The sequence below is a fragment of the Hetaerina americana genome, unplaced genomic scaffold (assembly GCF_022747635.1).
Source record: "Hetaerina americana unplaced genomic scaffold, ioHetAmer1.1.p SCAF_7, whole genome shotgun sequence".
In the NCBI taxonomy this organism is placed as follows: Eukaryota; Metazoa; Arthropoda; class Insecta; order Odonata; family Calopterygidae; genus Hetaerina; species Hetaerina americana.
In genome coordinates this window covers 5425043-5439918 of record NW_027287316.1, presented here as the reverse complement: position 1 = coordinate 5439918, position 14876 = coordinate 5425043, and the positions used below count along the sequence as shown (strand labels likewise).

Genomic DNA, 14876 nt, shown 5'->3' with positions numbered 1-14876 from the left:
AGAGTCCATAACAGTTACACTTAAAGCATCATTGCAGGTTGTGGTATTAATATTCAATTTTCTTCTATTATTTTAATGCCAAAGTCACTACCCTTTTTGACTGTGGATACATTGGAACATTTATCCCTCATTGTCTTTAATTTTTTAAAAACCTCGTTTTATATTCCACATCTATACCATGGACAAGGCCATGGATCTTGGTGCTTTTTTGTCTTTCGGAGCCCAATATTGAATGCCTTTTTTTCCAGGGAGATTGTCATTAAATCATTGATATCCCTTTGTTTTCTACATATTTCCATCTGCTTTTTAGATGGTGAATGTTTGATGGTCAATAGTCAGAGTTTTTTAAAAAAGCTTTTCCTATTTAGTATTCACTATATGATGAAAGGATGAGACAGCTTGCTCCATGGAGTTTTTATGTGGTCATATATCTTCCCTTCTCAAGTTTACATCCAGTTCTGTCTAATTGGTTGAACTAATCATTGGAGAGAGCTTGTTAATATGGCTGATTTTAAATTGTCACTAATTGTGAGAATGGTGGTCTTATGTCTAAAAATAGTTTCTCTGCAGAATCGTTTGAAGATTTCCTTTCATTCATATTTTAAATGAATATATGAAATTCAGCCCATCCATTTTTTTGCCACAAAGTAATGCTAAAACAGACTAATAATTATCACAAGGTAATAATTAACACAGGTGGTAGACTGATCTGGTAGAAACTTGGTGTTAGGATTTTACTAACTTTATCAGTTTTCAAAGTAGCCTCTGAAATGAAAACTATAACAATTTGTTTATATTAAATGCAGGTCCTCCTGGCCCTCCGGGTCCTCCGGGCCCTCCTGGTCGTGCCTATCATCATGAGGAACAAACTACAAAAATTGTCCCAGGGGCAGTTACATTTCCAAATGCGGAAACCATGAACAAGGTAAGTCAAATCAAGGTAAAGGTAGGAAAATCTTTAAAATCCAAACTAGAAAGAAACATTAATTGATGGTAAATCATTATAACAAAAAACTGATAGATCTGTAACCAGACATTTTGCAATATGAACATAGCCTCAGATCCTCTCTAACTCTTTCTCTCTCTATCAGATCACCTCCCTGCTCCACTCTAACTCTATCAGATCCCATTTCTCTCTTTACCTACCAGATAACCCCTGTTTCTCTCTTAATAGATATATCTCTGTAGATATAAGTTGAAACTATGTATGCATACTGGTATGTATATATGTATGTATGCAGACATATGCATATGTACATTCATATGTCTACATACATACCTGTATACATACAGTGGGTGAAACAGCTCCCTAACGCCATGTCTCGGCCCAAGAATCGGGGACTTTGGTTGCATAAACCCCTCACAGTTTTGGGGGTAAATCACATCGGCCCAGCAAGTTGAGAGATCAGGTGTTTCCCGGTCAACTCAGAATGAGTCCCGGTCAAGGAATGGCATGAATAAGCCACCTGAAAATGGACACCAGCATTTTCAGGAATGATGCTCCGTCACCATAGGTACTCATAGGAGAGTTTGGAGAAAATGAAGTAAAAATGTAAAAAATGTAGTGAGGTCTTTCAATCGGCCCAGAAAAATCTGGTGGAAGTGTTCGGTTGGCATAGTTGCCAAAAGAGGGGGGAATTGAAGAAGATGATGAAAAGTGACATTAGTTTGTCGCCCTGAAATAGTCACCAGCCTGATCAGGATGGTGTGGTCACAGGTACCCAATGTCATCAAATTAATACTTTTGGCCAATTGCCGCAAACTCAGCATGACTACTGCTGAGCTAAGTTGACTTTTTAAATAGGTTGAAAGGTGGGTCTTTATAGATTCTAACTTATATTTCTATTTCTTTGAAGTGGTTTTTGTGAATTTATGAAAGGGCACAATGATTGTTTGAATCCTGATAGATTTCATTTGAAATTTTAATCATATGAGGCATAAGACAAAACAAACAAAAGAAAGACGTATGAATCTGATTATTAAATGAATAGAAACTTTCCATGCATAGATTTCAATATCCAGCTATCAAATACTGCCAGATGCTGTTGATGATGATTCTTGATGATCAATGATTGTTGATAAAAAGATCCCAAGTATTTAATCAGTATAATGGCATATTTCTGAGACGATATATGGCATACTCTCAAAAAATTCAAATGCCATGATTTTTAAAAAATATATGTGTCTCAGAATATTATGCCAAAGTGGAAACAATTTGCCAATGAGCAGAAACTTGCCATTTTAGAAGACGTTGACATTGACATGAAGGAAGCTGGATGCCCCAACGAAGAGCAAAAAAAACATGTAGTAAAATTATATAATTAAAAATTATGTATAATAATAATAAAATTGACATGTCTTTTCCAAAATCATCAGCAATTTTGAAAAATAGGGAAGGGCTGAGGACCTGATTGGGAGAGATGTTGGCACTAAATCTTTAAAAAAAAGCATGATTTGTGACATGAAGATTGATGAAGAAGTTCTATATGTATTCTAATTACTGACCCACTCTTCTGCCAAAAAGCTAAGTGATTTGGCTCAATCCAAATTAGTTTATAAGAACAATATGCCTCTTTAACTTTTCTAACCAACAATCACAATGCATTTGTGGAAAATGCATACTGAGCCATGCTATTTTCCTGTTTCAAAAGAGAAAATCAATTATAGAAGTAATAGAAATTTATTCACTGAAAAAAATATTAAATATGTACTGGAGATGAAATAGCCTTAAGTTTCAAATAAATGTATTTCATCAGGATGGATACTGTCTCAATACATTTATTGCAATCATAATTGACAGTGACATGCAAGCAAATGACTGACAAACACTATATGAATGATAGTAACTTTACTGGCTCAAGAATTCAAATACAGGGTGCAGCAACAGAACTTCCTTTTTTGAAATAGGTTTGCATTTGCAAAAAGGAAGTTATGTTGACACACCCTGTATTGCAGGGTCGTGTAAGGTATGATGCACATTTATTCACAAAGAAAAGTTAATATAATATAGCTATGAACTAGTGTAATGGGAAAATAAGATAATTCATTATGTAACTAATCATTTATCAAAAAGATTAATTCTAAATGGAATAATACATATTTTTAAGAATTTTTTAAATTGACTAGGGCATAAATATTGCAGCAAAATTTAACTGATCAATAGGAAGAATTCAAACTGTGATATTTGTGAATTGAGCTACATAATAGGAACATATTTTTCTGATGCCCATGAATCTCTATATTATTGGCTTATGCATAGGTGATTCAATGAACATGGGTCTGTTTTATTTTTTCCCAGTCATATTTAATTATCAATTACACTAAAACAAGTCACTAAATGTTGAATCATTTTTTTCAAACTGAATGTTATAGTTCAGTAGGAAAACAACCAGAATCACTTTTAACAATGGAGATATTATTATAATATTGAAATTCTTTTATTTTCATATCAGATGTCATCTCTGAGTCCAGTTGGAACCTTAGCATACCTTATTGATGAGGAAGCATTGCTTGTGAGAGTGAACAAAGGGTGGCAGTACATAGCCGTAAGTATTTATTAACACCTCAAACTTGGAGCAGTGAATACTGGTATAACATTCTGACTGAAATATTTCATTTCTTATGAAAATACCTAATCAAATTTTCTCCATCATTAATTATCAAATCTTGTGCTTCATATGTTCTGTATCTCGAGGAGCTCGTATAATCAGATAAAATTTTTATAGCATAAATATAGTTGATCCAGGTTTGATGAACGTGGAACCACACAGATTTAAGTTGAAATTCTTAAGCTTTTTCTATCTTTCATTTCAATTTGAATAACATCTAGTAGCCAGAACTTGATGAACATGTTTAAAAATTTAAACTGACTTATTTTTAAAAAATTGATATCTAATTTTATTTTCATTTCAAGCTTGGTAACATCTGAAATGTGAAATTCTGATCAGATGATTAGAATAAATGACATTTACGGATAAAATATCCTATCAGTCCTACTTCCAAGTCAACAATGCACTTCTCCCAAATATGTCCTAAAATCAGCTCGTGTCTTTGAGGTTGGGGTGCACATGACATATGATAAACACAAGCCAATTTGACAGACAAACAATTATTTTTTTATCTTTTAAGTATTTTTTCCTGCATCAGATATAGAAACCATCATTACTAATATAATTGGTTTTAGTCAGTAACAGAGTTTTGTTAAGACAGAAATATTTTACCAAATCAAAGTTAATATTTTGTCAAAAGTACAACTTAAAATAATTTCAAACAAATTTTAAATGTATACAATGTAGTACGTTTAGTTACATCTCACATGTGCTTTTGTTACAAAACTTAATGCCTGTTGGACTAATGGAGATGTCCCCTCTCTGCACTGTTCTTGCAGAAAGGGGAAATTTTATCTCTGCATTATATCTTTCCTGATAAATTCTTTCTCTACAGGCATTCAACCTTTGGTAGTATGGGATTTTAAAGTAGTAGAAAATGGTTGCTTTTAATACAAATTTCAATAATATCAAAATAATTACGGATATCAAGTATTCCATGGAATGTTGAAATGATAATAGGATCTCAAGAGGGAATATCATCTTAAAATATTTCATTTTAACTGGAATTCATGAATTATGCTTTAGAACATGGAAACAAGGCATCTGAAAGACATTTTGACCAATTGGTGATACATTTCTGAGATTCTGTGATGAATTGCGGTGTTGGTATTCTGATAATCTTTTAATATTGATAACCTGCTAATTTTGTAATGTGAAAGTTGAATTTTTTCATATTAAGTGTTAACAATACAAGGTCTGTTCATAAAGTATTACGACTTTTGTGTATTTTCAAAAATTATTTATTTATTCAGGAATATCAATTTTGTCCCCTTCAAAGTAATCCCCATTACATATTATACACTTGAACCAACGTTTTTTCCAATCCTCAAAGCACTTCAAAAATTCATTTTTTGCGACCTTGTTCAGCTCCTCCTTCCATGCAGTCCTTATCTTGGCAATCATGGCGTAGCGACGTCCTTTCGTGGGCCTCTTCAGTTTCGGGAACAAGAAAAAGTCACTGGGGTCCAGATCAGGGGAAGACGTGGCTGCGGCATCATTTAAGTGTTGTTTTTGGCCAAAAATCCGCGCACAAGTAACGATGTGTGAGCAGGGGCGTTGTCATGGTGCAAAAGCCAATTTTCGTCCTTCCACAAATCCGGGCGTTTGTGGTGGATTGCTTTGCGCAAATTGCGCTCAACTTGCAGGTAGTATTCCTTATTTACAGTTCTACCCTGTGGCAAGAACTCATGATGCACCACAGCCTTGTAATCGAAGAAATGTAAGAAGAACTTTCACATTGGACTAAACTTGGCACGCACCAAAGCATGAGCCAAGACCGAAAAGAGGTCTTGGCTCCTGCTGCAGCTTCCATTGGAATGATTGAGCTTTAGTTTCCTCGTTATAACCATAAACCCATGAGTCGTTACCAGTTATGACCCTCTGGAGCAAATTTGGGTCGACGCGGATGGGGTCCAACACCTCATTAGCAATGTTAATGCGTTGCTGTTTTTGGTCAAAATTGAGCAATTTTGGTACGAACTTCGCGGCAATCCGTGTCAAGCCCAAATCATTGGTAAACATCGAATGCCAACCGATATGTTTAGGCCCTCAGCAACTTCTTTAACGGTGATTCGACGATTGGCCAATACTATTTTCTTCACTTCATCAATGTTTTCGTCTGTTGTTGATGTGCTCGGGCGTCCGGCACGCTCTTCGTCGTCCTTCACATCTTCTCGGCCCTCTGAGGACCTTTCTTACCACCGATATTGCTTCAGTCAAAGGTAGCTTTTTCATATGCCACAGTCAACATTCAGAATGCGTCCCCGTACTTAATTTTGGTTTTCACAGAAAATTTGATACAGATTCTTTGATCCATTTTTTGGAACAGGCAAAAATCAAAGACAAGCGAAAACATGTCCAAGCAAAACAGCTGTCAACAATTAACTGAACATTCAAAATTGCTGAACTCTTTGGAAAAGTGATAGACATAGGTAACAACATAATGCCACAAAAAAATTGAAAACCAAATATAGGTAACCCGCGGAAATTCAAAATTCACGGTACTTTTTGAACAGACCTCATACTTTGATCTTTTCTGTCTGATCAAAGTATTGTTTGTGAATTCTATCCTGAAAAACCACAGTGCATCTTTTGGGCCATAAAATATTGCTAGCTATTTTTTCTACTTTCATGAATAATTTATATATTTTTTCAGCTTGGAACCTTGCTGCCATCTACAACATCACCACCCCCAACCACTACGACAGAGGTCCCTCTTCCTCCAAAACCACCCCCATTTGAAGCTTCCAACTTGCTAAATAGTCTAGAGGGACCAAATGTAAGTGAAGATGCTCAAACTCTGTTTGTGCATACAATTTTTCTCATGCTAAGCTCATCACTAAACTAAAATCCATCTCCTTTCATTTGTGCATTTACTTTTCTTATTACATGCATACATACTTAGTGGTATCCAAGAATGGTAAGCATATTTTACTATGATATAACATGTCCATTAGTTTTAATTTATGAAATATTTTCCAACTACTACACTCATTTAAGAGTTGCATGATTGAGCAAATTTTAAAATAACTTTTAACTATATAAGTTTGACATTGGTCAGAATTTATGAGTTTGGGCACTAATGGCTGGTGACAGCTCCAATCTTGCTTCTCCAGGGTCCTTACAATGTTCAATGTCCCAAATCCTTTTGCTCACTTAATCCTCTTGCTTGTCCTTAATCCTTTTTCTCCATATGTGGATTTAAATTTGCACTCATGTGAAGTTTGCCCGTGATTCCTAAACTGAAAATGGAAACAAGAAGCATTTTTCCAATGATTAGTTTTTCTTGGCTGACCCCTCTCAGATGCTGGGTTTCTCTTTTATTCCAATTCATAATAGGAGTAGTTTCATTTCTTTCATTTGGTCATCCTTATAAGATTTAAGAGGGCAAAGGGAATGATTGGAGTAAAAATCATTTATCTTCAGTAACCATTAGTGATTTATTGCTCATAATTGTATTTGTATTTTTACTTCTCATAATCGATTGGGTATTGTTGCAATTTTTATCCCAGCTTTTTTAGTCAGTGTTATTATATAAGTGTGGACCTTTTTGACCCAACTCAAATTAGAGTCAAGTCAGAGCTCACAGAATTATATGCATATTATTTTTCATTTTCTTGAAATACTTATTTGTCATAATGTTATTCCTTGTTATTACTGCTGACGTGAAAGAGTATATTTAGAAATTTATCTCCATTGGATTGATTCTTCAACCCTGCATATTGGGGACAAAATTAGGGACAAGTAGAAAACGCACTCAGCGAAAAAAATGGTCCATTGCAATGTATGGTTTTTGGATTTTAGTGCCCTGCCAGATAGAGCATACGAATGTATTTAGTCCCAAAGTCTAAAAAATCTATCTTAGCCAATTAATGCATCACTAGGCGGTATCTCTTATTTTACAGATAAGTGTGGAGTGATTGAATTTTTTAGTTATTATAAAGAAAATTTACTTATATAAACTATAGAAATATATATTTAATGGATAAGGAATTAACCTTTGTGTCAAGTGAAGCATGATAACAAGTGAAAGCATACATGATAGGTAGGACAGCAAAAATAATGATTTATTTCATTGTTATAATCATTGTTCACATTTAAGGCTCCATATTAATAATGATCTTTAAAGAGGGAAATAGTAGAATATGCCGTATAAAATCCCCCATAAATGAAAGTATCGTGGCAAACAGAATATGGAAGGAGTTCTTTGAACTATGTAGCACTTGGATATTTGTTTTTTTTAATCTTTGTGTTTTGCAATTATTATGATTTAACTTTCAGCTAAGGATGGCTGCATTGAATGATCCCTATACTGGTGATATGCATGGTGTACGTGGAGCAGACTATGCTTGCTATCGTCAATCAAGGAGAGCCAATCTTAAAGGAACATTCCGGGCTTTTCTTTCATCCAGAGTGCAAAACTTGGATTCCATTGTTCGTTTTGCAGATCGGGACCTGCCTGTGGTTAACATTAAGGTCTGTGTAACATGCTGTTCCAATTTTCTTGAATGAAAAATCAAATGATTGCCAGTCAAATAGATCAGATATTGATTCAAGTGTTCCTCTTTTTCCAGGGAGAGGTACTTTTCAATTCTCTGAAGGACATATTCAGTGGAACGGGCGGATTCTTTTCTCAGCATCCCAGAATCTACAGTTTTAGTGGGAAAAATATCTTGACAGACCCATCATGGTATGCGATGTCTTATTTCTCTGGTTATTTTCTATATATTTCTTTATATTTTCTATCATCTTGTTTAGATACTTTCTGTTGTTCAGTTTTTCAATCACTGAGGGATCGAGATGATGCGGTGGTTATCGTACTGGCTTCCCACCCCGAGGGCCTGGGTTCAAATCCCAGTGATGTTGAATATTTTTCAGTGGTGGTATTCAGAGATCCCTACTTGTGGAGGGCAATTTGAGTGAGTACGTAATTGAGAATTAAGTACGTAATTAAGAATTTGAGTTCGTAAGATGGGATGTGAAGCTGTGGACCCCTTGGTGCCTTTCATCATAAAGAGTAGGCTAATGCCAATGCCGGGTTTCTCTCCACCCTTCATCCTTCCCTGTACATCCCTAATGGCACAAATGACCTCAGCTCTGGGCCATCTCCCCTAAATACTATGACTTCAATCACTGTTGCAGAAATTACTATATATGCACTGAAGTTTGGAGCTTTATATTGAGAGAACAATACAACTAATTTCAAAATGAGTCATCAGTCAATCATCATTGAATCAATATTTTACAAGCTTGTTCAATCCTTTGTGCTCCTGTTGCAAAGTATAGTTTTTTCCATTATTTGAAAATTAACATGTTGCGTTAGAAGAATTATCAAGTTTTTTTGATCCGGGGGCCTAGTCTGAGAATTTCATTTTATTTAGCCTTATCTATAAAGTTATTGATGCATAATTTTCAAATTTGTGCTTAAATTATTTGGAGCTTTAAATTATTTTGTTAAATTTCAAAAAATATTTGTTCTCTGGGTTGAATGAAGGCTGTTGAGTATTAATTTTAATTTGTATTGAGGTCGGCACACATTTCAGTATCTAAGTTTTTGTTGCATGTAAAAATGTAATCTGTTTTTGTTTACTGGCCAAATGGTAAGTTGGGAGTTAGAATGAAAGCAGATTATCTATGAAATTGTTTGTAATTTTTTCATTTAGTATCAATGTATTTTGCCTTGCCTAAGTGTGCTATAAATAATGTATGGTAATTTTAAGGAAAAGGTTTTACTGGCCAAAAAAAGATTTTTTCGTATATCTTTTCTTTATGAAGAAAAGATATTGGAAAAAAATTGATTCAAAATAGGATATGTAGAATAGTAAAAGCTAAAAATGTTGAAATGAGTGTTGCCTAGATAAAAGTGTTTTTAAAATTTTGTAAACATGAGTTTAATTTAATGGATTGCCATGAATAAATAATAGAATGATAAAACTCAAATTAAAAAAGATTGGCAACATTGTAGAATCCTCTCCATTTGTGTACATAATGTGGTTGCATTCGTTAGTTGAGGATATTCTAAGCTATGATATATTTGAGTTCCTGCTTTCCTTTTGATTAGACTTGGAATCATTTTCAGTTCACTTAAATAAATTTGGTGTAAATGGCTTCAAAAATGCTAAATTGCATACCAATTTGGTATATTTAGTATTGATATATTATGTTCAATATGGTTTTAGGTGGACCACTGCTTAGTCAGTTGTATTAATCTAGCATCATTAAGCAACTAAGAATTAATGATATTTGTTCATTTAAGTTAAGTATGAGCTGGAAATAAACAGCTGGCATTAAATTCAATGAAAACCTTGCTTGCTGCTGAAGTGCTTTATTTAAGTCCAACTAATGTATCAATTCATTCTTTCAAGGCCCCAAAAAATAGTGTGGCATGGATCTTATCTGCTGGGAGAGCGTGCGATGGATACATATTGTGATGCATGGCATTCTGGTGATGGAGACAAGGTGGGCCTTGCATCACCACTTCTGTCAGGGCAGATCCTTGCCCAGGAAAAGTTCTCCTGCAACAATCGATTTGCGGTACTTTGCATTGAAGCAGTGACCGGAGGACAGACACAGATCCATGAGGTTGTCAGTCCTGGAGGTAGGGGAAAGAAGAGGAGGAGGAGGAGGAGGGAGGTCAATGATGACCCTCTGGTGAAGGAATTGATTGGCATAAGTTCAGATGAGACGATGGATTATGTTGGGGAAGAGGACATCCTTGATGAGAGGGAATACAGCAAGCTATTGCAGGAAATCACAAGAGAATGATAAGTTGTCTGCTAGTGATGATAAAAGTGTTCACTATGTGACATTTGTTGATCATTCACCATGTGGGTGGCAAACAGTCAAAAGCCAAAGCAAACTATGCCACCTTCTTGTCATATTCATTTTGGTCCTGAAAAGGTTTGTATGGATTTTTTCCCAGGTGGGACTGATTTTTGAGAGGCATTCTGTAGAAAACTTGGAGAATTGTTGCATGTTTGGGTGTTAAAAAGTTGCTAAATAGCATTAAGTGTACATCCTTGACAACTCTGGTTCATTGTGTGATATCTGTAGTAATGGCTAAATTAAATGGCATAAAGTATAACCAAAATATGCATGTGAGGGTTCTTCAAGAAACACTACCTAAACTAGAGAAAACATTATTACTATTATTATTGATGTAATGCAGGACCAATACATGAAGGTATTCGCATATGCAAGTTTCAGAGAAAACTTATACTTCCGTGATTAACTATTGAATTGTAACTATTCCCAAAATGAATTCAAAATTATTTCCAGAGAAGGCAGTCGTGATTGCAAAAAATGAAGATTAATATCATCATGCATTCTTTCTCCAATGTAGCTGATGTAAAGTTATTGCTGCAAAATCTGCTTCAGTTCCTGGCAAATCAGTAAAAGCAACCAAGGATAAGGCTTGTGTTCATGTGCCACTTCCACTTGTGAAGTTTTCCTTATCTTATGCCTTTTGCTTTGAATCTTGAGGGGTCATGTTCAATTTTATGCAGGAGTGGCAAAGCCTTTTGAAGGCCTGGATGCCTCACAAGCTCAGTAAGTAATGTTGATTGTAAGTTATAAGTGTCAGGAACTCAGTTGTGAAGAGACAGCCCCTTCTGTAAGAGTGATTGTGTATCTCAGAAGTGAACTGTAGGAAAGTGTAAAAAAAATGTGGTGTAAGTGTGCATGTAAATGTAAATGTTAACTATTATGGCTCTTTCTATCTTACTAATTGTCAATGTGTTCCGAGTTGAACTCTGAACAATGGCTATTGTTCTCACTGCCTTCTGTAAGATTGTAATCTATAGCACATTATTTATTTATCTGTATTTCTTATGCCATCAAAATGGTTCCTGTAAAATTTTTGCATTTTAAATTATTTTGTGTACGTCTTCTCTCTGACAGCATTTCTTACTATTATATATTCAGAAGAGCCTTGAATCTTATTAATACTCATGTTTACTCATTCAAAATGTTTGAGCAATTAAATTCACAGAGAAATGTTTAAGTTTTTGGAATTTCTTGTTCACAGTGCCATAGGTGCTGTCTATGACTAAAATATGGATTCTAAAAAATTCCAAGGCTCAGAATCATTGTTATTCCAAACCTTTGTAATAACTTTTTGGTATAAGTCAAAGACTGATAATTGATCGCTTGTGTATAAGTGTATTGAACCTGGTACTTCGAATGTTTGATTTTACTCTGAGCTTAATGTCGTAGTAAATGTGACATGTTTTACTGTATTTGTAAAGAAAATTGTATGATAAATGTACCTATAACAAATTTAGGTCCTTATTTGTAGACCTAAGCTTCAAAAATAAATTTTATGGACACAATACATATCTTTTGGAATTCCATAGACTAACGTGTCACCTTGTGTTGAATTCTCAACTTTATAGATATTTATGTATATTCATATAGATTTTATTGATTCACTTTTATCATTTACACATTATCGCATATATATTTCTCAAAGACTTTGAGATTTGAGACTTTAAGACATTGTAAGCATTTTAATGGCATCTAATGTTTTTTTTCAGCATTAAACCATGAATTTACCAATATTTAGCCTTCCAAAATTAATCCTGGGGGAATTTTTGGGTTTTGTTTCATTCCAGACATTTTGTCATTAAGCATTTCTTCTTTTTTCATGGAGCAACTTTGCTCTTGAAGCTGCTCTCTGTAGATAATAAAAAACAGAGCCACAAATGGTTGGCTTTTGAGACACTGATTTGTGACTTCCTTGTCAAATCAGTCAAATCCTGTGCCTCATTAACTGAAAAATGAATTTTGAATGTAAAATAATATTATAAATACTAATAATAATGTATCATAATATAAATAGTAATAATATATGTAATGGGAAGAATCAACCCCAGCCGTACTCTTCATAATGCCCACTCGCACTTTGGGAAAGGTAAAGGAGGTGCCCAGAAACTCACACCTTAGCTTTCCCAAAGTGAGTTACATGACTAACATCGGAAGAGATTCCCCGAAAGACCTGTTTGGGTGAGTGAGATTTGCAGGTTTTTATCACCAGGATCACAAATGCTTATACCTGTCCACGTGCCTCAGTTCAATGGCAGCATTTTTATTTTAGTAGGGGTAGGTTTAACGGTGACTAGCAATAACAGTTACCTACTTTTTCAAATAAGACAATTTACATATAAATCAGGATGGCAAGTCATGCATCTTGCATAAGGCTAATAAAAAATGCAGTACCTACATATTGTGCATGAGAATAATATGTATATAAGTACTGTGAACTGTACTGAGCACTGGATGTTAACATACAGGCTGATGTGTGTAGCATTGGAATTAAGTTCAACGAAAAAATATAAGTGCCTATGTACTGTGAAATATGAAGTGTGAATTTTCTAAATATTGCCAGGAATTAAGTCATCCTCTTTTCATTCTATTTATAATGATTTTATCCAATAGTGTTGGTACGTGCTTATGTTGCTGATTCATGAAATCAGGACAATGAGAAGTTGGGCTTGTCTGATCCCTCAATAGTATCACATTATTTTATTCTTCGTATATGCCAGTCCTGAAAGATGAATGATTCAAACTAGATGAATTTAAGGTCTTCTTCTAACACTTCTTCTTACTTAAATGAGTGCTTTGCACTGTAGGTCATCCTCATCTTCAAGTGTAAATTTTCAATGCTTTCATGCACATGAGATGAGTTTTTTACTTTAATACCCACTGTAGGGTTACACGCGGTTATGTAGGAATAATGCTGGTGATATCAGGTAGTACTATTTATTGCGGCGACTTAGTACGAGTACAATAAGGAAGGTCCTCGATAAAGCGACGGACGGACTCGATGTGGACACTCCGGTGGATGCGCGCATACTCTCGTCCGGGGTAATTGCCGCCAGGCCATTCTGGTCATTGCCGCTTGGCCCTCTAGGGCAATTGCGGACAATTGAGAGTCGAGGCGCGAGCGCGTCGTCTGTCGCTACAGCACCCCCTCACCAGTGACAGTGGTTATCATGGAACGAAAGAGAAGGAAACGAAAAGGGGAAAAAAAAAATGGGAAACTGGGTCCGGAGCGGTGGGGACAGCTCTACGTTGAAAAGTCTCTCAGATGCGCTGGGAAACGGACTCTCCTTCCGGAACGGGTTACTCGCCCCTCAGCTAGGCGAATGGGAGCCTGGGGTGTCGGCGCTGCATGGGGTGCCGGTGCTGTCTGAGGGGCTGCCTGGTTCTCCAAAGGAGCTCTCCATGCCACTACGGCCATGGCGCATGCTTGGGATCCGGTACTTCTGCATAACTGAAGGTGTTAGTACTGTTAGAAGTGTCACCCCCTTCAGAGATAACTTGGAACTCTGGTGGTGGAATTGCATTGGTCACAACACAGTTCCTATCATCTTCATCACTTTCTTCAATAACTCTTGGCTTTTTCCTCTGAATCACAATGTCGGAGTCACCAGAGCCAGAGTTCACTTCATCATTCTCACTCTCTTCATCTTCCTCCAAGTAATCGTCATCACTGATGACTGAGAGTAGATAGTTGCCATTTCAATCAACCAAAATGAACAGAAAAGTGAAAAAATATGTTTATGCTGGAAATCGCATTTGATTCAATCCCACTCTCGCAAGGAAAAAACCACACTGAACTTCCTCAGCCAAGAGAGAAGAGACTGCGGCAATGTGCTTACAACCTGAAGGCAGAAAAAAACGAAGTTCTAACCCACAGAGAACTGCAGACAATGTAATCCAATACACAGAGCGCAAATGATTAGATAGGATGGACGGCAATAGAAACCAAAATGATTACAAAGCGCTGCTCTCATTTCCATCGTATCAACAAAGTCTGAATAAGCAGTTATATATCAACACCACCACATCATAACACATTCCAGAGATTACAGATGAAAACAGATTAGTAGCCTTTCAGTGGCTTTTCATAGTGGAAAGACCACTCAGCAAAAAAAAACGAGGAGACAATTAGGCTGAGCTTCCCGACATGTACAAAACTGAACGTAAAATTATAGTAAGAATTATTAATGAAATAAAGAATACAAAGTAACTTTCCACTGTTCTTTATTAGCGTACAACCGGTTTCAACGCTCAAGCGTCATCAAGGTACCTGATGATGACGCTTGAGTGTTGAAACCGGTTGTACGCTGATAAAGAACAGTGGAAAGTTACTTTGTATTCTTAATTTCATTAACATGAATTTCCACAAGGTTGAGCCAGAAACAATGGAATAAGTAAGAATTATATTTTTTGAAAAGCATTTATAATTGCTAATAAAAAATTAAA

At 35.6% G+C, this 14876-nt stretch overlaps 1 protein-coding gene across 7 annotated transcripts in view; it reads left to right on the top strand.

The window, feature by feature from the left end:
- LOC139696143 (collagen alpha-1(XVIII) chain-like) overlaps positions 1–11924 on the top strand; it is a 333407-nt gene extending 321483 nt beyond the window's left edge. For 6 of the 7 annotated variants that reach the window (XM_071594749.1, XM_071594747.1, XM_071594744.1 and 3 more), the window contains 7 exons: positions 807–925; positions 3453–3545; positions 6265–6387; positions 6514–6528; positions 7890–8084; positions 8183–8298; positions 9974–11924. In XM_071594749.1, coding sequence (XP_071450850.1) covers positions 807–925; positions 3453–3545; positions 6265–6387; positions 6514–6528; positions 7890–8084; positions 8183–8298; positions 9974–10373 — 1061 coding nt within the window. In that variant the 3' untranslated portion in view covers positions 10374–11924. The remainder of the gene's footprint in view (positions 1–806; positions 926–3452; positions 3546–6264; positions 6388–6513; positions 6529–7889; positions 8085–8182; positions 8299–9973) is intronic. The other variant, XM_071594746.1, reaches the window with a different exon arrangement.
- Positions 11925–14876: the final 2952 nt, after the last annotated feature.